General features: G+C 40.8%; 1 protein-coding gene across 3 annotated transcripts in view; it reads right to left on the reverse strand.

Annotated features, from left to right (window-relative positions):
* Window positions 1–24,264, reverse strand: part of vwc2 (von Willebrand factor C domain containing 2) — a 48,776-nt gene that overhangs the window by 9,836 nt on the left and 14,676 nt on the right. Inside the window, exon 4 of one of the 3 annotated variants that reach the window (XM_086165359.1) lies at window positions 14,363–14,528. The exons of the other annotated variants lie outside the window; for them this stretch is intronic. Within the exon in view, the coding sequence (XP_086021485.1) occupies window positions 14,377–14,528 (152 nt within the window). The 3' untranslated portion in view covers window positions 14,363–14,376. Of the gene's footprint in view, window positions 1–14,362; window positions 14,529–24,264 lie in introns of those variants that run through there. 3 annotated transcript variants of the gene reach the window in all.

Genomic DNA, 24,264 nt, shown 5'->3' on the forward strand with positions numbered 1-24,264 from the left:
GTTCGCAATGGTGATGGACAGGCTGACAGATGAAGTGAGACAGGAATCCTCACGGACCATGATGTTTGCAGATGACATTGTGATCTGTAGTGAGAGATCAATACAACAGACCCAAGCTCCACTCCCAGGACAGACCCAGCTCTCCTGATGAGCTTGTTGAGTCTGTTGGCGTCAGCTGTCTTGAGCCTGCTGCCCCACCACACAACAGCGTAGAATATGATGCTGGACACCACCGAGTGGTAAAACATCTGCAGCATGGTCCTGCAGACGTTGAAAGATCTGAGCCTCCTGAGGAAGAGCAGGCGGCTCTGACCCTTCTTAAAGATGGCATTGGTGTTCAAAGTCCAGTTTATTGTCCAAGTGGACACCCAGTTACTTGTAGGTGTCCACAATATCCACTTCTGTACCCCTGATGGTGTCCGGGTTCAGGTGGGTTCTTTGTTTCCTGAAATCCAACACAAGCTCCTTTGTCTTAGACGCAGGTGGTTCAGTCCACACCTCTCCACAAACCTGTCCACCACGCTCCTGTACTCCTCCTCCTGGCCTCCGTTGATGCAGCCCACGATGGCAGAGTCATCTGAGAATTTCTGCAGGTGGCAGGACTACAAGGAGAACCTGAAGTCCGAGGTGTAGAGCGTAACCAGGAAGAGAGACAGGCCTGGTCCCAGTACCATGATAGTACAACTTAGAGCCTGCTATTAAGCTCCGAGCCTTACTACCTTTCCACCTGGTCTCCTGGACACACAGTCCAGGGGACAGTCCACCTTCCTTCTCTGCATCATGTCGACCAATTCACTAGCTTTTCCTGTCATAGTCCCGATATTCAAAGTCCCTTCCTCTCAGTCCCAGACTCTTGCCTACCTTCTCCTTTCTCTGCTTCTGAACACATCTTCCTCCTCTCCTTCTTTTACCTACAGTAGCCCAGTTTCCATTAGTACCTTGTAGGGCATCGGTTCCAAAGGCAGTTGTTGTTAACCTGAGCCTAGACCGATTCGGGATGAGATTATTAGGTTAGATTCGCATTTTTGGTTTTGCCAAAAGCTTTACACCGGACGCCCTTCCTGACGCAACCCTGTGCATTTATCCGAGCTTGGGACCGACTCAGGAAGACACTGGCCCGTGCCACACTGAGTCTGCGTTGGCCCTTATACTTCAGACATTTAGATTTAAAAGTTGATCTAAATAGACCTAAATTTTCAGTTGTATTGTTAGCTAAAAAGCCTACATATTTCAAATGTAGGCCTTGTATTTTCATACAATTTTTAAGAAGCACCATCCAATCCGCATCACTGGTGCAGCTTGGTCACGTCCTCAGTAAAGAACCAAGGGTCACAGGATTTTTCAGATCTCAGATCTTCAGATACCCTCACCTGGGTGACTCAATTAGGTGTGATCAATCCTCAGTTTGTGACCAAGCAGAATGTTACACCATGTATCCCCCTGATTCACAACTACCTGGAAGCCTTCTTTGCAGAATCACTGATGTTCTTGGTAGCTTTCCTATCCTGCAACCCTCTAATATCAAGGAACTTGAGAGCAGGAACTGCCCTGAAAATCCCCTGCAGCCAACACAATGGGCTTCCTCAATCCGTTCAAGTCCAGGGGACTGTGGGTTCAAAGACCACCATTTGCCTGGAGGAGTCAGATGTTAAGACTATGTTCAGCCTTGGAGCAGATGTGGCAATGTGCTCTGGGAACTTCAGCTGTCTCCCAAGGTTCACCCCAGCTGCCAGTCACGTGCTATGAGAATGAGCAGGGTAGACAAACTGTGCTGCCCTGCATTTAATTTTTCTCAGTGCAAACTTCCATATCTGGGTTTTTACTGACACAACCAGTGTTCTGGTTATAGAAAAATAAGAGATACAATATAATTGGAAAGAAAAGATGCACAAGCACGACACACTGTAAGCAGGTCTGTAGTTTTGTCAGTAGCCAATTCTGACATGATTTCAATGAAAAGCAAAAAGATCTTTGAAAAATATAAAAAATGATTAAAAGGGAAATTTACACTGTCTGACATTTCTCCCAGTATGCCATAAATCAGCTATAGGTCTAAAATTTTCTTATCAAAACAGTCTCCTTGAACTGTCTTAGCTTTGTTCCTGACAAGATGACTGATGCCATTTGAAAAAGAATAAATTCTGGGATTAACATTGTGACAATGAATTTCATGAAGAGTCACAGTATCCTTTGAAATCAGCTCTTTTGTTACAATTTCTTTGAGTTTTGAGAGTTTTCTGTTGAAGATTTTCCCAAATATATAATATTCAAATGTGCAGAATAAAAACTATTATTGTTCAAGTCCAAAGACCTTATTGACTATGCAACAAACACATGCTGTATCTAGCAGGAAGCAGTCTGTTTCAGATTTAAGTTTGGTGTACAAAGTAGGAATTGAGTGTAGAAACCTGCAAAAGCACCACTTTAACAAACTTCTGAAGGGATTATTCTGTTTTTAAATAATTGCCTATTTTGGAATTAATAGCATTAATTGCTTAGTTTGAATTCATGGTAAATAAATGTTCAAATACAACTGCAGGCCATTTTTCATCTTACATCCCTTCTGCCAACATTCAGAAATTCCCTTTGTAAATCTTCTGTCTGGTGAAAGTGCCTCTGTCCTCAACTGGTGGCTAGAAAAAGCCCTCATAAATCATCCATTATCTCTCAAACTGCATGGCAAACTATAAACACGGTAGGTGTTACATCCACAGCATTAGGTATAGCATAACAATGACTTTCCCTTTGACTAAAAAGGTCTTGAGCCACTGTGTTTTATAATTTAGATAATGATAGATGGGAAGTGTTGCAGCTACTGCATTTCATTGGACAGCAGCACCCAGAAGGAGTATGTGGGAACATCGATCAATGGAAACAGTTTGCAGTGGCCTGTCAAAATATCAACCTTAACACATATATAAGGCTTCACGAGTGGTGGGCCTGCAAGCCCTTATCTGCTGGCCTTAAAACATATCTGGATCAGAGACTGATGTTAATTATATTTTGTCCATGAATACTTATTAAGTAATTCCCTGCTACTGGGCCAATGAAGTGGCTAGACATTGCCCACCCTACAAGCTAGCCTCAGGTCGGAGAGGGGTGGCTTTAAAGTACAGGGGTCTGCTTAGGGACTGAGGTCTTCAGAGGAAGAAAATAGGTACCAATAAAAGACTAAATTGGCACAGGTGGCTACTGCCTCAGCTGTGGTGGTGGGCCATCAGAGCTTGCAAGGCCTTCTCTGCTGAATCTGTGATCAGATATTTTTATGTTTTCAGATAAATATATTTTGTCCATTTTAAGATGCAACACCATAGCCTTCTAGAACGGTACAGTAATATCAGTGTGTCACATACCCCTTGATTGGATAGCCAGGGAGTATACTAGACAGCACTAACAGGCTGCATCTGTAGCAACCTGCACAAACACAAATATAGTTGTGTTGATAAAATAGTTAATTTTTCAATCCATGATGGCTAAAGGAAGAAAAGAAATTGATGTGGTTGCCGATTTATTGTCAAAGCCATTTTCAAGTCGGACTTTCAAGAAAAGCTGGGCAACATTGTGAAAGGTCGGTAAATTCCGAAGCGAGCAGGCCTGTTACAGTGAGATTTGTTCGCCACTTTCAGTCATAGTACAAATAATCTGAATTTTTGTTGAGTTTCTCTTTTCCTAAATAATATTGCAATTTTATGATGGTATTTTTGTTGCTTGTTTATGTGTGTCACAGTTGTAGCTGCAGTAGAAGGAGACTTGTGAACTCCAGATTTCTTTCTTCATCTCTGCCATGTAACAGCTCTTTATACTGTATTTCTGCACGATAAGATGGTTTGTATAGCCATAAAACAGCTACTGAGGGGTGGATTGATAAATGGGGCACTACTGAAGGCTTGGGTGTGAAATGCATAGCCTGCCAGAGTCTTCAAGAGAACAGACCACCACCCTATCTGATCACTGCTGTCACACCTGATTCATCATTAGCTGTGATTAGAACATAGTCATAAGTACAAGACACATATGTGAAGAGGGAGATCATTTTCAGGGAAAAACCCTGAATATCTTCATACATAAATGGAAACCATGTTGTGTTTCGATTTCAGCAAAGCATGTCACGAAGTCATTCACAGTCGCATGATATGTAGTTGTGCTAATTGACGTTAGGATTTGCTATCAACCTATTATTTCGCCATGCAATCGTCACCCATCATTTTGTCAGTGCTTCATTAATATAATATATCTCTTCATCACTCTGTCAATTCTGCCACTGACATTTTGAGGCATGGACACATTTTTATGGGTGCATCAAGCTTCAAAAGAGCATTTCAACAAAACCTGAAAAACCAAATGAACTGTGCCCGCACATGAACAGCTGGACCCAAACTGTCACTACAGCATGTTGGCCATAGGCATGGGCAGTATATGAGAATGATGGCCATTAGCACAAGTAACCTTTGGCTCTATAGCAGCACCAGATAATGGAAATAGAAGTAAGGACACATCCCAATCATCATAGCACCCAAATACTAAAATGTTAAAAACTGTGCCTGTCTGCTGCCAGCGTGAAGAGAACACCCTCCACCATCAACATCTACAAGGCAGCAGGTCCAGACAACATCCCTGGTTGGGTGCTGCAGGACTGTACAGAGGATCTAAGGGTCATCTTCGCAGATGTCTTTAACACTTCCCTGAGGCTGTCCCATCATGCTTCAAATCCACTGTCATCATACCCATGCCAAAGAAACCCGCTCCATCCAGTTACAATGAGTCGCCCCGTGGCACTGACCCCCATCATCATGAAGTACTTTGAACGGCTAGTCATGGCACACATCAGAACCATCCTCCAACCTACTATAGACCCCTACCAGTTTGCATACCAGGCCAATCCCTCCACAGAGGATGCAATCTGCTCAGCTCTCCAAAAAGCCCTCACCCACCTGGACACCAAAGACTCTTATGTGAGAATGCTGTTCCTGGACTTCAGCTCAGCGTTCAACACCATAATCCCGCAACAACGACCAATCACATAATGAAGTTTGTGGACGACACAACTCCAATGGATTTCGTCACCAAGGATGAAGAGACCTACTACAGAAAGGAGGCGACCTTCGTGGTGCAACCTCCTGCTGAACAGCAGCAAGACCAAGGAGATTGTTGTTGATTTCCAGAGAGGCCACACCAAGCACTCCCCACTGACCATTAATGGCACTGCTGTAGAGAGAGTAAGCAGCACCAAATTCCTGGGCATGTTGATCAGTGAAGACCTCTCCTGGACCACCAACACCGAATCTCTGAAGAAGAAGGCATGGAAGCACTTCCACTTCCTTCACAAACTCAAGCAAGCAAAAGCTCCCACACCCATCATGCACACCTTCTACCAGGGCACCATCGAGAGCGTCCTGGCTAGCTGTATCACTGTTTGGGGCGGGAACTACATGGACTACAACAGAAACGCTCTGCAGCACGTCATGAACACAGCTGGAAGGATCATCGGTGCCCCACTCCCCTCCCTGAAAGACACACACACCACCCGCCTCATCCGTAAAGCGCCCTCAATTGTGAGCGACACAAGCCACCCAGCACACAGCCTGTTCAGCCTCCTGCCTTCAGGGAGAAGGTACCAGAGCCTCCGGGCCAGCTGTCGAAATGCTGAACTCTCTTCCCACCATCCCACTTTCTGCATTCCGCTTCACCCCAGGATGCTGACCCTCCCTCTCCCCCAACTGCCCCACCATGTCTCTCCCCCAGTCTTCATTGGACTTTGATAACATACCAAAACATTGTCACTGTCTTATCTTTTTTTGCACCACTGCTACTTTGCACTCAAAACCTTCATGCTGCAATTGCCCACTTATAATTGTGTTACTAAAATGGGAAAAAAAAGGAATTCTGCTGCTATTCAAACATCAGTCTGTACCCTGGGACTTCATTCTTATCATGGGATTGTGAGAAACGTCATCTAGATTCTTCTGCATGTTAAGTACATGCAGAGAAATTGAAAATAAAACTGACTTTGACTTTGTCTTTTGACTTTGACACCCTCGACCCCATGCAGTACGCATACTTGCATACTAGCATACTATTGCACAATAGCTGCCACCCTTCATTATTCCCTCTCCCACCTAGAAAGACTTCAACATCAGGGTGCTCTTTCTGGATTACAGCTTTTTCTTTAACACAGGCATCCCCCACAAACTCAGCAACCAAATGTTCATACTCTTGCCTGCTCTTGCCTCATTCTAGCCAACTGCCATCAGACTCCTGAATCACAGACAGCTGTTAATAGCCTGTACTACCTCAGGACAATCACATGCACCTGAATGCACATGTATTTGGGCAAAAAGATATGTCTAAGACCCCCTCCTCTGTTCAGGAACAGTTTTTCCAAGACTCCTCTCTCAAACCACCTGTCTTCTGTGCCCAGGATTACAATGCTGTCTTCAAAGGAGTGGCCCTTGTTCTTCTGGTATAAGTGTACCACAAAGTCCTATCCTAACGGGGTTGCTCTCCTGTGTCAGGCCATCCGTTCATGTTGAGGTTTTTTGTCTCTCCAATATAGAGGTCATCACAATCCTCATTGAACTTGACAGCAAACACCAAATTCTGGATTTTGTGCCATGCTCTGTCCATGGGTTACACCTGTCTTTGCCTTGGGGTGTGAAATGTACTAGTATTTGTTTTTTGTCAAAGACCCTTCTGACTTTTTTTTTTCCAAAATACCAGTATCAGTACCATTTTACTGCAGTATCAATAAGTCCCCTTACAGCAGGGATGTCAAAGTCAAATACACGGAGGGCCAAAAAAACACATTTGTTACAAGCCGAGGGCCAAACTAATTCAGTGTTTATTAAAACATATTGAACTGACTGAACATAGCCTATTGAACCAAGACCTAAATGCATAAATTAAACTGCATGCATTATCAACTGAAAATGCAATATCATGCTGCTCTATGATCATATCAATTACTGCTTTCAAATAGTAAAATAAGAAAATAAAAATAAATAAATCAAATCAGTTGTATTCTTTCTGATGGCTCCAATCTGCAATTAGTCCATTAACTGAAAAAATAAATCCATTAACTGAAAAATAAATATAAATAAATAAAATACAATGAATTAAAATACAAAAATCTATGGCACACAGCCAAAACAATACTTTCTGCAAAGAAAAATCACATGTCTTGTAGAGAAAAATGTAAAAATGTAACTGAATTAAAAAATAAAAATATGTTCATGCTCTGTTATGATCACTTGTCTGAGGCTGAGTCTGATACTTTGTGGTGTCTCATCTTTTGTACAAGTTCATCAATGTTTCTGGTCTGGCTCTCAGATGAGGAAATCATCAGGATTGAGTGAAGGTGCTTATCACTAAGATGGCTCCTGTGTGATGTTTTGTTTAGCTTCATCAAAGAGAACAGTCGTTCACACAGGTATGTGCTGCCAAACATAGAGAGCATCTGAGCTGCTTGAATGCACAGCTGGGGCGTTGTGTTGGGAATGAAACGTCCAAACTCAGCAGCAGCCACTCTCATATATTTTCCTTCAGTGCGTCATTGCACTGGAGCACAATCAACTCCATTTGCAGGTTTGATGGTGTGCTTTCCACGTCAACTGCAAAAGGATTGTGGAGCAGTGCAAACCTGTTTTTTTGGGCTACAAAGTCGGCCGCAAGTATGTTGAGTTTATCGGCAAACTGTGCACTCGGGAACACAGCGGTAGAGAGCCTCTCTTTCATGGTCTGGCAGCTGAGAAAGTGGCTCATGTTTTCTATCCGCATCTGCAGCAAAACTTTCCCCACAGGTTTGCCATTTACCTCCGTGAACATGTACTCTGCCTCCCACCTGGCTTGAAATCCCCTGTTCTCAGCGTCCACCTTTCGTTTAGCCATTTTTGGGGAGGAGGTAGCTGAAATTTGACATCTGGGATGAAGTATGAAACTAAAGCCTGCTAGCTGCGCTGCAGTGAGTTCACGGGGTACCGTTGCATTGTGAGGAATGTAGTATTGGTGCGTTCAAACACCAGAAGGCGGCTGCGGCCTTCGGGCCAGTTCTAATAATAATCATTTTCATCCCAGGGGGTAGAGATACTTTTTTCATGGGCCGGATTCGGCCCGCAGGCCTTGACTTTGACATATGTGCCTTACAGGATTATTAAATTGTCTCACCATCTCCGTCTGTGGCTATCGTCTGAGCAAGGCTTGTCTGAACTTCCTGACTTTTCACTCTAACCCCGAAATACCGTGATAGCATGATCACACCATTGCTAAACATAAGCTGCCCAACAAAAAAATTAAGCAGGCACATAAACAGGGATTCTAAGACAGAACAGTTTTTTTTTTATTAATTTAATTATTACCATTTACCACCTGGTTACATAAATATGAAAAATGGGACGGCTCTATTAACATAATTTGAGGGGACAGGGCTTCATAAATGGAGCATTCATGTTCTAGATGAGCTGAAGGCTGCATCAAAATAGGGAAAACGTCATGCATTTCCAATACAGACAACCTTCATTTCACGCTAGTGTTTTTTGATTGGTTTCTATAAAGAACCTGACACATCTTAAAAGGCCTCTGATGAATCATGTTTCTCTTTATTCAAAGCCTCTACCACTCTTGGCAACCAAGTTACTATGTCTAGTGTTGCCGTATTTGAAGTGATTCTGGCTAACATTCAGAATGTTCATCAATTGAACATTCTGAGATTGGCAGTGCTGGTGTCCATAGTGTTCGAGTCTTGAAGGACATTCCTTGTTTCCTCATGCGTAGCCAAGGTGATACCCTGAGTAAAGACAGCAATGACAAGAGGAACATGGCTGCTTCCGAAGTGCTTAGGAGGCTCTTCCTGCAATTTTTTTCCTAAGCAAGTACAGACTTGATTAAGGATTTACAACCAACTTTGGATTTTCTATCCTTCAAAGTAAGAGGAACCTTACTGCCAAGCTAAAAATACTCAGCTAGAGTTTTATTTAATTTTCTTTATCAACATTGTTCAGATAAACCTCACAACAGGGTGAATGATGCACAGCAACTTCAGAGGGTACAAAGACATTTGATTGTGATGTGTTCCAGTGCTTTAAGATAATGAATATAAACTATGAGAACCTGCTTACAGATGTTCTTTGATATTCATGAACAACTGTCTAAGGTGGACGTTAGCGATACCTCTCACTTTCATCTTCCTCCCCTGGCTCTTCCCCAAATGTCTCGTTGCATACCAGCCGAATAACACATCTGAGACAGGATGCTCTGCCATAAGCACTGACTCTGCATGCCTGAATAGACCAAGATAATGCCTGTGCATAATTGATGAACTTATGAAGCACTGAAATACTTTGCTGTGACTTAAATCAATAATGAAGAAGGTGAACGGGAGAAGACCTGTTAAGGTAAAACATCCTCACAGCTGGAATAAATTGTTGAATCTCTTTTTTTGTCACTTTTTTGAAGATCCCTTTTTTGAAACCTTCAACTTGTTTGTTCAACTTTCTTATCTTTCTTATCTTATCTTTCATTAATTGCCATGACATTACACGGATGAGTATTTAGCACCTTTCCCATTAGCTAGGTGGGCTTTGATGTGAAACTTCAGATGGAACCCAGATCCTAGAGGTCCCAGCATCTGTCTGAACATCAAACAACATCTGTGGACAAGACAAACAGCACCTGAGAAAGAACTCCCTGGGACCCTCTGATCACTTTACTTCACATTATTTGAATTTTATTGCAATGGTTTTTGCCTTGTGTCGAGTGTTGCACGATCATGGGAGATGGGACCTGACAATCAATGATTCTTGTCATTTAAGCCAAGGCTCCTGGCAAAGCCACAACTATAAAACATGGTGAAATTCAATGTCCAGCTGTTATATTGACATAGGATGAGTTGTGCCATTTAGAGTGAGCTATCATTTATCTCTGCTTATGTTTGGTTAATGTATTTTCCAATTATCTAAAAAGTATTCCCCATGTAGCTATGTTTTACTTCTTATTCATTAACTGAATGGTCTCTAGTCTAGTGTGAAATTAACTCAGAATAAAAAAAAAAGAGTCCAAAGGGCAGTAAGAAACACAAGGCCTCCCAAGGCCAAAACAAATGTTGAAATACTTGTTCAACTGCTCAATCCTATCCAGACTCAATCTTAGAACACCTTTATGACACAATCATGGTGTAAAAGCCCCCATCTCACTTGGTAAGCAGCTGACTGTCAGATGAAGTCTGCAGCTGATATTCAAACAACCCTTTCAGTTGATGTCAACAAAAATAGACATTATCCTTCAATGTCAATTTGGTGTGTTTAGTCAGTACACTTTAAGCTTAAGCGGCAGTTGAAGTTTATAAAACGCCTTCATAAAAGTGCAAAAGTTCGAAAGGCTAAAATCTTAGAATAAAGCAATCAAGCACAAGCATTCAGTGTGATCGAAACTTGTTAAACCAACCACATTTTTGCCTGATGTGAATCACAAATACCTAAAATAAATTATCTTCTGTGAAGCCAATATAGAGTGCTAAAAATATGACTCACTCATCTGCTCACCATTATTGCTAACCTGCCTGTGTGTTCATTGAAAGAGAAGATCTTTTCACGGGAATGCTGTCCCTTGTGTTGGTAAAATTTTTCACCTGAAGAGGAAAAACCCTGAAATTTAAAATGGCAAAATCCCAACAAAAGAAAAAAACACATCAACACATATTGTCACTTTGTGATATGATTGCTACTGACATCTGTGTGAATTGAAATAATTAGAATCGGAATATTTAGGCTGGATTGCCTTCTTCAAGCCCTGCAACTGACTGGCGACCAGTCCAGGGTGTACTCCGCCTCTCACCCAATGGTAGCTGAGATAGGCTCCAGTATCTCCCACGACCCTAAATCTTGGATAAGCAATACGTAATGGATGAATGGGTGGATGCCTTCTTCCACAATTTTAATTCATAATCATAACTTGCTAGGTTTGCAGTGAAGGTCGCAGCTCATACGTTAGCATTTATATTTCTTATATTCAGGCTAGAGGGGGAACTAGGACAACCAGCTGAACTAGTAAACCAGTGGATGTAAAAATGTCTATCACTCAAGCCAGAGTAAAATAGAAAAATATAGAAAATAGAAATAGAAAATAGAAAAAAACTAAACAAGCCAAAGTTTGTGATGAGTAGTAAACGGAGAAGAAAAGAAAGATAGATGGCAATGAGGTAAGCGGGTACTGCCTAATGTTTCAAAGGTAGGATTAGAATTTTGTTCATGTGCAAATACTGACCAGAACCAGTTAGTCTAATTACCACGGATGTGTTTTTTGTTATTGAGGTGGAATTGCGATTGGTGGTCCAATTTAGAGACAGCACACCACCACTTTACAAGTACATTCTATTCATTTAGCATTATTGTAAATTGTGGTATGAGCAAGACAATTCTAATTTATGGTACGAGACACAGACAAAATAAAGAATGTGTGTTCAATTTCATATTTAAACCTTTTTTTTCTATATACTCTGAACGAAACCAAACAGATTGATTGTATCCACTAATATTAAAATTTATTGAATCAATTGACCCTTAGAATCAACAAATTTAAAGAATGACTCACTTTGAGACTAGCTCTGATTGGAGCTAAGAGAGGGGATAAGTATTGGGAAAAAAAACAACATTTTTTTTGGACTCATGAAAAAAAAACCCAGCAGAATCTAGCAATAGCAGATAGATGTAAAAATACATGAGCATTAAAATCAACAACAAAAAAACCCATTAGATTATTCATAGAAAAGACATCAAACATAATTCCCAACAGGAGAGTGATTCCAAGTAAAGCAATAAATATTTACCCAAACACAACACCTAGTGATGAAATAAATGCTACACAATGTTTACTCAGCTTTTCTCCAGATTTTACGAAACTCCCCGAGACAAACATAATACATCATACAACTATTTATATGAGGGCGGCACGGTGGTGCTGACTCACAAGCAGGAAGGACCCTTGGTCTGATTCAGACAAGGGGACCTGTCTGTGTGGAGTTTGAATGTTCTCCCCATGTCTGTGTGGGTTTCCTCCGGGTTCTCCGGTTTCCTCCCACAGTCCAAAAACATGCAGGTTTATTGGAAAAATTAATGAATGAGTGAGTGAATTATTGTTTGTCTATATTTGTGGCCCCGCGATTGACTGGCAACCAGTCCAAGGTGTATCCTGCCTCTCATACAATGACAGCTGAGCTCCAGCATCCCCTGCGACCATGAGTGCAGGATAAGCGGCAGAAGATTGATGGATGGATGTTAATATGAACTGAGCCTGTCTCAGGCTAAAAATCCTTGTTGGCTGATTGAGCCCATGGATTTGGTGGCATGTTTGAATACAGATGCACACCCGTTTCAGTCTGCTACATCCCACGTGCCGCATTGTAACTAGACTGATGTGCCTGCAGATGTAGATCGGCAAATCCACAGGGCATTTCACAGGGGGGATATGGAGTGCTACCCAAAATTCACAGAAAACACTCTCAATATGTGCATATATAAAAACAGGATGAACAGCAAAAAGGGGGAAAAAAAGCTCAACGAGTCTTCACCAACATTACAGCAGGCAAATATTAATAGCGGTAGCTGCATTCCCTGACTACCAATGTTTTGCCTGGGGGGCAAAGTTAGGCCAAAATTTTCAGACCTTTGTCAGAAAAACATATAATGAGCACTGATAACCTAGCACTCCTTGAAAATGTAATGTTTGATAGTCACTAATGACATGTGAATTATTACATCATGAAAGTGCACTTCTGGTTAACTACTGATGAGTGAAGATGTTGGTCTTTACCACTATTTAAACAAATTTATATTGTCTGTGAGCAACGCCACAGGGTTACATGAAAAAGACAGCCTCCTGTACAAGAAGTTGAAGCAGACGGATCATTGCAGAAGATTGTATGCAAAAATCTCTAACAACCAATAAAGTCACAGCCAGAAACTGTCAGTCTTTGGATCACAAATCTTGTTTATTATGGAACAGTGTAGATTTATGTCCAAGCAACCATGACACTGGAGAAGAGGCTGACTGCCATTGCCATGGCTTTTCTAGGAATGCACGGTCCAACCAAAACAAAAACCAGAGACTGTGCAATTACTCAGGGTAGTGTTGTGACGCAGGTTGGTTCATGACATAATTGATGTCATACAATAGGGTCAAGGATGACATCCTCGCACTAAAACAGGGCCAAACAGCAACTGATTCAATGACAAAAATAAGTCTACCTTCACAAGAAAACATTTTTTGGAAATAGAAAGACATGGAACATTTGAGAGGGCACAAATTTTTTGCTTGTCAAAACTACCAAACACATTAATTAGCCACAACCCTTCGCCTTGTTAATAAAAAAAAAAAAAAAAGAAAAACAATGAAGAACATGTTGAGCTTGAAAATATCAAAATAATTTCTGTGACAAAAACCCAGTCATCACAGCTTTTGGTCTGTTGATTATTTTTCCAATTAAAGTGACATACTTTCAAGTTAGAACAATCTTCTCTTTTTTTAGACTAACAATAAAACTGGTTCTTTTTATACTGAAAAACTTTGATTCTTTTATAATGATCTTTTGCTTAGATATTGCATTCACTTAACACTTTTTAGTCATTGAGCTTTTTTTAATTTTGACATAAATAGTAAGGAAAGAACATGTTTTTGGGGCAATACATTTGTTTTTTGCATGCAGTTATATGTGTCTATGTCTTTTGAGAGCAATTGCACTGTCTAGGGCCTAGACAGTGGAAGACTCTTGGCTATGGTCTCCTCTCAAATATACCACTCCTGACATATGACTTTTTAATTATAGAAGTAATAAACACCTCTTTTGATTACAGCGTAAATCTCTGTAAAATGTGTTTTTCATTAACATTTCTCACGGAGAGGGGCCTGGGAGGTAAGAGATATACCCTGGTGAAAAAAATAAAGAATTGAAAGATTATGCTGGAGTGAAGACAAGACACAGTAAAAATTCACTTTCAAATTGCACCAGACCTCTCATTGTAATGAGCTGGAGGTTTTAATTCAAATACATGATCGACAACATGGTGTGAAATCACCATGCAGGTCAGAGATGGTGAAAGTAAAACATTTAGATGTAGATTTCCTATTCCAAGTTTTACAACACAAATAGAGACTCCAAACTCATTTGTAGAGGCACCATGTTCTAGGCAGCATGGTGGCTCCTCACAGCATGAAGGACCCTGGTTCGATTCTTGCCTTTGTGTTTGCCTTTTGTATGTTCTCCCAGTGTCTGCATGGATTTCTTCCATGTCCAAAAACATGCAAAAGTTCAATTGGAATAAATGGGGAAAAATGCCCCGATGTGTGTATGAGAGAGTGAACTGTTGTTTGTCTCAATATGTGGCCCTGTGATCAGCTGGTGGCCAGTCCAGGGTGTACCCCGCCTCTTGCCCAATGGCAATTGGAATAGGTTCCAGCATCAGGGAAGCCAGACTGAGATGGTTCGAGGGATAGTGAATATATTGGTAGACGGATGCTGAAATTGGGGCTGACAGGCAGGAGGTCTAGAGGAAGACCAAAAAGAGGATTTATGGATGTAGTGAGAGAGGATATGAAGTTAATTAGTGTGAGAGAGGAGGACACAGAGAATAGGGTTAGCTGGAGAAGGTTCATTCGCAGTGGCGACCCCTGAAGGGAAAAGCCAAAAGATCCCATGTCCACATAGAATGAAGACCTATTCTAACTGTGAAATGACATTAGCAATGCTGTCACACAACTGGCTCACCCTTCAGGGCTTTTTGCCATAGAATACCCTACTTCTTGTCACAATCAAAAATATTTATTCTACATGTAGATTGCTTGTTTATGACACAGACAGGCTGCGCAGATTTAAGTTTCCAAGTCTGATGTATCACAACTCATCATTCTTTTTGCTGAAGGAAGCAATGTTGCTAATGTGTCATGATGCATTACAATCATGCAAGAAAACAAGGAGACAAGATCTAGGACATGTTGTCTGTAGTCATTGGAGATGACTTCAGATAATCGACTCTGAGCTACAGAATACTTTCTCAGATGAGCCAGGGCTCTAAAACTAAAGGATCTTTGACTAGCAGTTCCACAAATAACAAACTGAAAGCAAAGCTTCATAACACATAAAATGCACACATCCACAACCAGGCACAGTCGATTTTCACTGTAATGTTTTCATTTATCTACAAGACAACAGATTTTAGCATGCCATTGGCCTTTTTACTAGGCCAATAGCTCTGTTGAGGTTTACATGGTTCAGGAAAAGATGTTGTTTTGGCTAAGATAGGTGAAAATCATGTAGTTCTTTGTTGTCCATAATCAGGCATTACATCTGGGGTGTGATGACCTCTGTTAAAGATATTGTTTCTTGACATCTTGAATAAATATGCTGCTATTCAAAGGTTATTTTGATCCAAAGTTGTTGCTAACTTGTGTAAAGAGACATATTTCTGGGCTTGCAATAAAAGGAAAAAAAAAAGATTAATGGACAATAAACAGTTATCAACAGAGAATGTTAAAGCATGTAGCAATGCATAACTGAAGAAAAAGTCCTTATGAAGCTGCAATAAAAAGAAGTGAAAGCTTGTGAAAGCATTTATAGTATATAAGTTCACAAATCAACTTTGTGGCAGTGACGTGCGGTGAGGTTCATGGCTGTTCAACTGACTCTTTCAAAGTCAGATTTGCTATCATCTCCTTCTTTCTGCTTTTCCCTTCAGGGGGCGCCACAGCAAATCAACTTTCTCCATCTAACCCTATTCTCTGTATGCTCCTCTCTCACACCAACTACCTTCATATCCTCTCTCATTAAGTCCATAAATCTTCTGTTTGGTCTTCCTCGAGACCTCTTGCCTGGCTGCTCCAATTCCAGCATCCGTCTACCAATATATTCTCTATCCCTCCTTCGTACATGAACCCTCTCAGTCTGGCTTCTCTGACCTTCTCTCCAAAATGTCTAACATGTGCTGTTCCTCTGATAGACTCATTCCTGATCCTATCCATCCTCGTCACTCCCAAAGAGAACCTCAACATCTTCATCTCTGCGATCTCTAGTTCTCCCTCCTGTTTTTTTGTCATTGTAACAGTTTCTAGGCCATACATCATCGCTGGTCTCACCACTGTCTTGTACATCTTTCCTTTCATTCAGGCCGATAGTCAATTGCACATTGTCGTCTGGTTGTTTTATATCCCTTATCAGCATTCTTTACACACACATAGGTAAGGTACATATTTAGCAGAACAAGCTTGTGTGCTAACACATGCCCCGTTCAGTGAGGCAGAGGTACAAAGAGTGTTCAAACATTACATTGGAGACATACAGAGAGATCAAATGCATGTACTCAATATGAGTAAGAAAATTATCAGCTCAACCCAGTCTGTGAGGGATTGCCTGAGCACTTAGCGCTTTTCCACCTTATTTGAGCAGGAAAATACACTAAGTCAGTGATAGTGACAATAAAAATAATCCTAATGATTGGAATCATACAATTATAACATTTTTATCACAGGCACTGCCTCCCCGGACCCCCTGTCACTGTTTTGTGGGTATGGTTCATTTACTGGGATATAGATACACTCCACAATGTTTGTAAAAACAGACTATGAAGATATAACAGACAATGCTAGCTTGAACCCTTCATGAGGAGCTTATCATTATTACACCTTTTTTTCCGTCAAACCACTTAACATCGATAACCAATTTGTTTATATAGGAATTAAGAAAAGAATAACATGAAATGCCCAAAATGTGACAAAAATGGATTGTATCCATTTTCCAAATAGAATTAAAAAAAAGAACCAAAAATGAAAATGTAGTCACTGCCCCCCAGCTTAAATGATGTAATTAAGAAACAACAAACAGATGGAAAATTATCAATCTAGCTTTTCATTTGAGGGTGAGAAAGCATTACATCAAAGTCTGATCTGTTCCAATAGATTGATTTCCTTTAAGATTCTTAGTGTGAATGTAAAAGTTGCATGGAAAATAGATTTCATACATTTCATTCAAAATGCAAACTAGAACAAGTTTCTGTGTGTAAATAAAGCCTTGAGACTGCTCCGTCCTTGGTCCTCTAAGACTGAGTAAATTTTTTTTTTTTCCTTTTTGTTCCAATGGTCAGAAACCATAGAGATGATTTAATTGATGGGATTTGTCACATCACAGAACAATATATTCATATCTCACCTTTTACTCAGATTGGATTATTAAACAACCATCAACTATCTATTTTTTCTTTCTGTTATCCATGCAACTTGGTTGGCTTTGTTTTAGCTGTTAGTAAGTTACCACATAATTCTGTGCAACACCTGTTTTGCAAAAACTTGATTTCACCTTGGAACAACAGCATAGTACAAAGTCTAAGTAATCACAACTTGAAAATTACAATTCATCATGTTTCTGTAAATGTAAGCACAATGTATAGTTGGGCCCAGCAATATTTGGACATTGACACAATCTTCATGATTTGGGCTCTGAATGCCACCACATTGGATTTGAAATGACAGAATTACAACGGAATTGAAGTGCAGACTTTAAGGTTGAATTCAAAGGGTTGAACAAAAATATATGATTAAACATGTAGGAATTGTAGCTATTTTTATACAAACGCTCATTTCAGGGGCTCAAAAGTAATTGGACAAATAAACATAACCCAAAGTAAAATGTTACTGTTCAATATTTTGTTGAGAATCCTTTGCGGGTAATGACTGCTTGAAGTCTGGAACCCATGGACGTCACCAAAACCTGGGTTTACTCCTTTATGATACTTTGCCGGGCCTTTACTGCAGCTGTCTTCAGTTGTTGCTTGTTTGTGGGTGTTTCTGCCTGAAGTTTTGTCTTTGCCATGCTCGATTGGGTTGAGATCTGGTGATTGACTTGGCCATTGCAGAATATTCCACTTCTTTGCTTTAAAAATACTCCTTGGTTGCTTTTGCAATATGTTTTGGATCATGGTCCATCTGTACTGTGACATGCCGTCCAATCAACTTTGCTGTATTTAGCTGAATTTGAGCAGACAATATATCCCTATCCACTTCAGAATTCATCTGGCTGCTTCTGTCTTTTGTCACATCATCAATAAACACAAGTGACCCATTGCCATTTGAAGTCATGCATGCCCATGCCATCACGCTGCCTCCACCATGTTTTACAGAAGATGTGGTATGCTTTGGATCGTGAATTGTTACGATTCTTCTCCAAACTTTCTTCTTCCCATCATTCTGATACAGGCTGATGTTAGTCTCAGTCCACAGAATGCTGTACCAGAACTGGGCTGGCTTCCTCAGGTGTTTTATGGCAAAGTCAGTTCTGACCTTTCTATTTTTGAAACTGATTAATGATTTGCACTTTGTGGGGAATCCTTTGTATTTACTCTCATGAAGTCTTCTCTTTATGGTAGACTTGGATACAGACACACATACTTCCTGGAGAGTGTTCTTTACTTGAGTGGATGTTGTAAAGGGGTTTTTCTTCACCATGGAAAGGATTCTGCGATCATCCACCACTGTTTTCTTCCATGGACTCCCACGCCTTTTTGAGTTCCCGAGCTCACTGCTGCACTCTTTTTTCTCCGAACGTAACAATGTTGATTTGGCCATTCTTAACATGTCTGCTATCTCTGTGATGGATTTCTTCTTTTTTCAGTCTCAGCATGGTCTGTTTCATCTCCATTAAGAGCTCTTTTGACCACATGTTGTGTGTTCCAAGCAACAGCCTCAAAATGCAAACACCACACCTGGAATCAACTCCAGACCATTAAACTGCTTAATTGATGACAGGTTACAGAGGGAAGACCCCTTGCAGCCTTGTTATTTTTTTGCAGCCTTCTGAGTCAATTGTCCAATTACTTTTGGTCCCTTGAAAAAGAGGCAGCTACATATTAAGGAGCTGTAATTCCTAAACACTTGCTCCAATTTGGATGTGAATACTCTCAAATTACAACTGAGAGTCTGCACTTTAAGCCCATATTAATCATCTAATTGTATCCTGAATATGTTTTTATAAACAGCTAAAATAACAGTACTCGTGTCACTGTCCAAATATTTCTGGGCCTAACTGTGCCCATATCAAGAAGCAACCTGAAATACTATGGTAAAATAAATGCTGGTGCATCCCATCTTTTATTCATTCAGATAAACATAAATCACAGGATTAGAAGGCATCAAGCTTTGTGTATTTTTTGGTAGATTTATTGTTAAAGCTGGAGGACATGAAAACTAAGCATGAAGGTGTTGCACAGGAAATAGATTCAAGAAACACTTTACATCAATACCAAAAGGATCATCATTGAGAGATATTTACACAAATCTCATTGACAACGTGTCAAGAACCCACAACATAGGTAGAGTTAATGGGAAAATAGCAATTTGATGTTTTGAAGAGGGAGCACTGCCCTCGGTCAGCATTGTGACTTTCTGGATTTTCTGAATTGTTCCAATTGGACTAGTTTGGGTTAAAATTATTATTTGAGCAACAGATAATAAAGGCAATTATTTTGTGTCCATCTTAACCAGAGCAGGTTTCATTGTTTCACACCCACAGTAAGAGCAAGGCCAGTGTTCTGCAGGTTGTGAAATGTATGAGAGAAAAGCAGTCCTAGTGTGACCACCTCACCATGCATGGCTTGGTCTAGTTCGGACCCTTGAAACCATTTACATCCATAATATTATAGTTGTACTGCCATAAATTTGCCTCTTGTCAGCTTGTCAATTAATTTAAGCGGTGAGTAAGTAAAAGTCATTCCATTAAGGGGGTTTGTCTGGACTGTTTCTGAAGGGACATTTAAATATTATGCTATAAGCAATAATTTGTATTATTAATAATAAGTATTATTATTAGTGATGTTGGTATGGAGCATATCCTTGTTTGTTCCCTTTTCTACTGTGAATTTATTTATTAATTCAAAGTAAATAAATTAAAATAATTTTGCCAGAATGAATGAATATATGAATGACCAATATCATGAATACATTATTTTTATAATGAAAGCACAAGGACACACCTGTGAGCCTAGTTCTTTGAGTTACCCTGACGACTGAAAAAATGCAATGGCCTTGAAAAATAATGTTTGAGAAGAACTATAGAAAATTTCCATTGATTAATTATGTGAATACAATGTACAAATATTTAAAAAAAAAAGGAGTCCATTCCTTGAAAATATCACTCTAACTTCTGTAATAGGCCCCTTAGCTGGGGCTCTAGAAAAGGAACTGAACCTGTGCCCAGGGATTGGAAAGTGCAGACCAGCCCAGACCGCACTAGGAAAACATCAAATAAGTACTCTAATAGAATTATGTTCAAAAACATAGTTGGAGACTGAGCGGGAAACATTAATCAGGACTGTTGCAAATATGTGTTTGTGTTCTCTTTAAAAGCCTAGCAGCTGAATTCTGTACTCAGTGGAGTTGATCAATAGTTTTTTGGTCCAGGCTCTTGTCGTAATCCAGGCATAATGAGATAAGACTGTGTTTTAGCTTGTCTTTAAAAGTCAAAATTGACATTATTGCTGAGATGTTCTGAAGATGGTAAAACACAATGCAAAGCATTTGTGATGTGGGTCGAAGAACAAGAACAAGAAGAAGAGGAGGAGTGCGTGTTCGGAAGCAGAGAGAGAGGAGGAAAGGAAAGAGTCTGGGACTGAGAGTAGGGACTTTGAATATTGGGACTATGACAGGAAAAGGTAGAGAGTTGGTGGACATGATGCAGAGAAGGAAGGTGGATATACTGTGTGTCCAGGAGACCAGGTGGAAAGGTAGTAAGGGTAGAAGCTTAGGAGCAGGCTGTAAGTTGTACTATTATGGTACTGACAAGAAGAGAAATGGAGTAGGGGTTATCTTGAAGGAGGAGTTCGTAAGGAACGTCCTAGAGGTGAAAAGAATGTCAGATAGACTTATGAGTCTGAAATTGGAAATTGAAGGTGTGATGCTCAATGTTGTTAGTGGCTATGCCCCACAGGTGGGATGTGAATCTGAAGAGAAGGAGAAGTTCTGGAATGAGTTGGATGAAGTGATGCAGAATATTCCCAGAAATGAGAGAGTGGTAATTGGTGCAGACTTCAATGGACATGTTGGTGAAGGCAATAGAGGGGATGAAGAAGTGATGTGCAGATTTGGTATCCAGGATAGGAATGCAGAGGGACAGATGGCGGTAGATTTTGCAAAAAGGATGGAAATGGCTTTAGTGAACACCTTCTTCCAGAAAAAACAGGATCATAGGGTAACTTATAAGAGCCAAGGTAGGAGCATGCAGGCAGACTACATCTTGTATAGATGAGCTAACCTGAAAGAGATCAGTGACTGCAAAGTAGTTGTAGGCGAGAGTGTAGCCAGACAGCATAGGGTGGTGGTTTGTAGGAGGACTCTGGTGACAAGGAAGATGACGAGGACAAGGGCAGAGCAGAGGACAAAGTGGTGGAAGCTGAAAAGGGAGGAGTGTTGCATGGTTTTCAGGGAGGAGTTGAGAAAGGGTCTGGGTGGTCAGGGTGAGCTTCCAGATGATTGGACAACAACAGCTAGTGTTATCAGGGAGATAGGTAGAAGAGTACTTGGTTTGTCATCTGGAAGGAAAGTAGAAAAGGAGACTTGGTGGTTGAATGAGGAAGTGCAGGAGTATATACAGAGAAAGCAGTTAGCAAAGAAGAAGTGGGATACTGAGAGGACTGAAGAGAACAGACAGGAGTTCAGGGAGATGCGGCGATAGGTAAAGATAGAGGTAGCAAAGGCAAAACAAAGGGCTGATGATGACTTGTATGCTCAGTTGGATAGTAAGGAGGGTGACAATGATCTTTACATGTTGGCGAAACAGAGAGATAAAGATGGAAAGGATGTACAACAGGTCCGGGTGATTAAGGACAGAGAGGGAAATGTATTGACAGATGCTAGAAGAATGATGGGAAGATGGAAAGAGTACTTTGAAGAGCTGATGAATGGGGAAAATGAAAGAGAGGCAAGGGTAGAAGAGGTGACTATTGTAGACCACAAATTAGCACAAATTAGTAGAAGTGAAGTGAGGCAGGCATCAAAGAGGATGAAGAGTGGAAAGGCAGTTGGTCCTGATGATATACCCATGGAGGTGTGGAAGTGTCTAGGAGAGGCAGCGGTAGATTTTCTGACTAGATTATTCAACAGGATCTTAGAGAGTGAGAAGATGCCTGACGAATGGAGACAAAGTGTGATGGTGCCTATTTTTAAGAATAAAGGGAATGTGCAGAATTGTGGCAACTATAGAGGGATAAAGTTGATGAGCCATACAATGAAGTTATGGGAAAGAGTAATGGAAACCAGACTGAGAGCAGAAGTCAGCATTTGTGAACAGCAGTATGGCTTCATGCCTAGAAAGAGTACTACAGATGCAGTATTTGCGTTGAGAATGCTAATAGAAAAGTACAGAGAAGGCCAGAGGGAGCTGCATTGTGTTTTTGTAGACCTAGAAAAGGCGTATGACAGGGTGCCAAGAGAGGAGCTCTGGTATTGTATGAGGAAGTCTGGAGTGGCAGAGAAGTATGTTAGACTGGTGCAGGACATGTATGCTAGCTGTGAGACACTGGTACGGTGTGCTGTAGGGGTAACAGAGAAGTTCAAGGTGGAGGTGGGACTCCATCAGGGATCAGCTCTGGGCCCCTTCTTGTTCGCAATGGTGATGGATAGGCTGACAGATGAGGTTAGACAGGAATCCCCATGAACCATGATGTTTGCGGATGACTGTAGTGAGAGCAGAAACAGGTAGAGGAAAATCTAGAGAGGTGGAGGTATGCTCTGGAAAGGAGAGGAATGAGAGTTAGTCAGAGCAAGACAGAATATATGTATGTGAATGAGAGGAACTCGGGTGGAACGGTGAGGCTGCAGGGAGTGGAGATCAAGAAGCTGGAGGATTTCAGGTACTTAGGGTCAACAGTCCAGAGCAACGGAGAGTGTGGAAAAGAGGTGAAGAGACGGGTTCAAGCAGGTTGGAATGGGTGGAGAAAAGTGTCAGGGGTACTATGTGATAGAAGACTTTCAGCCAGAATAAAAGGAAAGGTGTACAAGACAGTGGTGAGACCAGCAATGATGTATGGACTAGAAACTGTTACAATGACCAAAAGACAGCAGGCAGAACTAGAGGTTGCAGAGATGAAGTTGTTGAGGTTCTCTTTGGGAGTGACCGGGATGGATAGGATCAGGAATGAGTCTATCAGAGGAACAGCACATGTTCGATGTTTTGGAGAGAAGGTCAGAGAAGCCAGACTGAGATGGTTCGTTCATGTACAGAGGAGGGATAGTGAATATATTGGTAGACGGATGCTGGAATTGGAGCAGCCAGGCAAGAGGTCTCGAGGAAGACCAAAGAGAAGATTTATGGACATAATGAGAAAGGATATGAAGGTAGTTGGTGTGAGAGAGGAAGATACAGAGAATAGGGTTAGATGGAGAAAGTTGATTTGCTGTGGGGACCCCTGACGGGAAAAGCCGAAAGAAGAAGAAGAAGAAGAAGAAGATGTGATTCTCAAAGCCTAAATTCGCATCAAATAAAACAATCCTACGGTGCATGCAGAGGATTAGGAACCTGTTATCCTTTTTCGGTAAGATTAATCATGGTTTTTGGTATACATAACTAGACACTTTCCAAGTCTGTCATTTTTGTTAAATGTTGCAGGTGCTTCAAACTTATAGGCACGAGGAAGGGGGACGCACACTGATATCTGTGAGTTGAATGCAGAGAATACTACATCTACAGCCTTTTCCCAATAATTGTGTGTATGTCCTGTGTCTTCTTTTTTTCACTTGTAAAGCGTCTTTGAGTATCATGAAAAGCGCTATACAAATCTTATGTATTATTGTTATTATTACATCTCTTGTTAGAGATACATTACTGATAGCATCTAAGATTGTGTCAGCACGATGTGAAGAATATGATTCTTCCAGATTTTAATAAGATATAAAGCGTATATGTCATTTTCCCAGCACAACTTTGGAGGATAAATGAGGAGAGTAGTTGAGCACAAGTGAAACTAAATTGGAGAGCGGGCAGCCTTGACACACTCCACAGGATAATTGAAAACAAAATGACGTAAGAATCCTTACTAAATAATTATCATTTCATAGAAGTAATGGCCACCAAAATCAAAGTGGTAAAGGACAGGAAAATATGCATGTTTTATACAATACTAGTGATTATGACTGTGGAGGTTCTCAGTCATCCAGGTCATAATGCATTCTTGTCGAAATATCCTTGTTGCAACTAGACTTGAATTTTTTCTTGAAATAAAGGAAGCATTGGTCAGACACGAAAAA

This window comes from Fistularia commersonii, chromosome 2 (genome assembly GCF_037954325.1).
Source record: "Fistularia commersonii isolate RoL2024-O1a breed Wild chromosome 2, RoL_Fcom_v1.0, whole genome shotgun sequence".
Taxonomy (NCBI): Eukaryota; Metazoa; Chordata; class Actinopteri; order Syngnathiformes; family Fistulariidae; genus Fistularia; species Fistularia commersonii.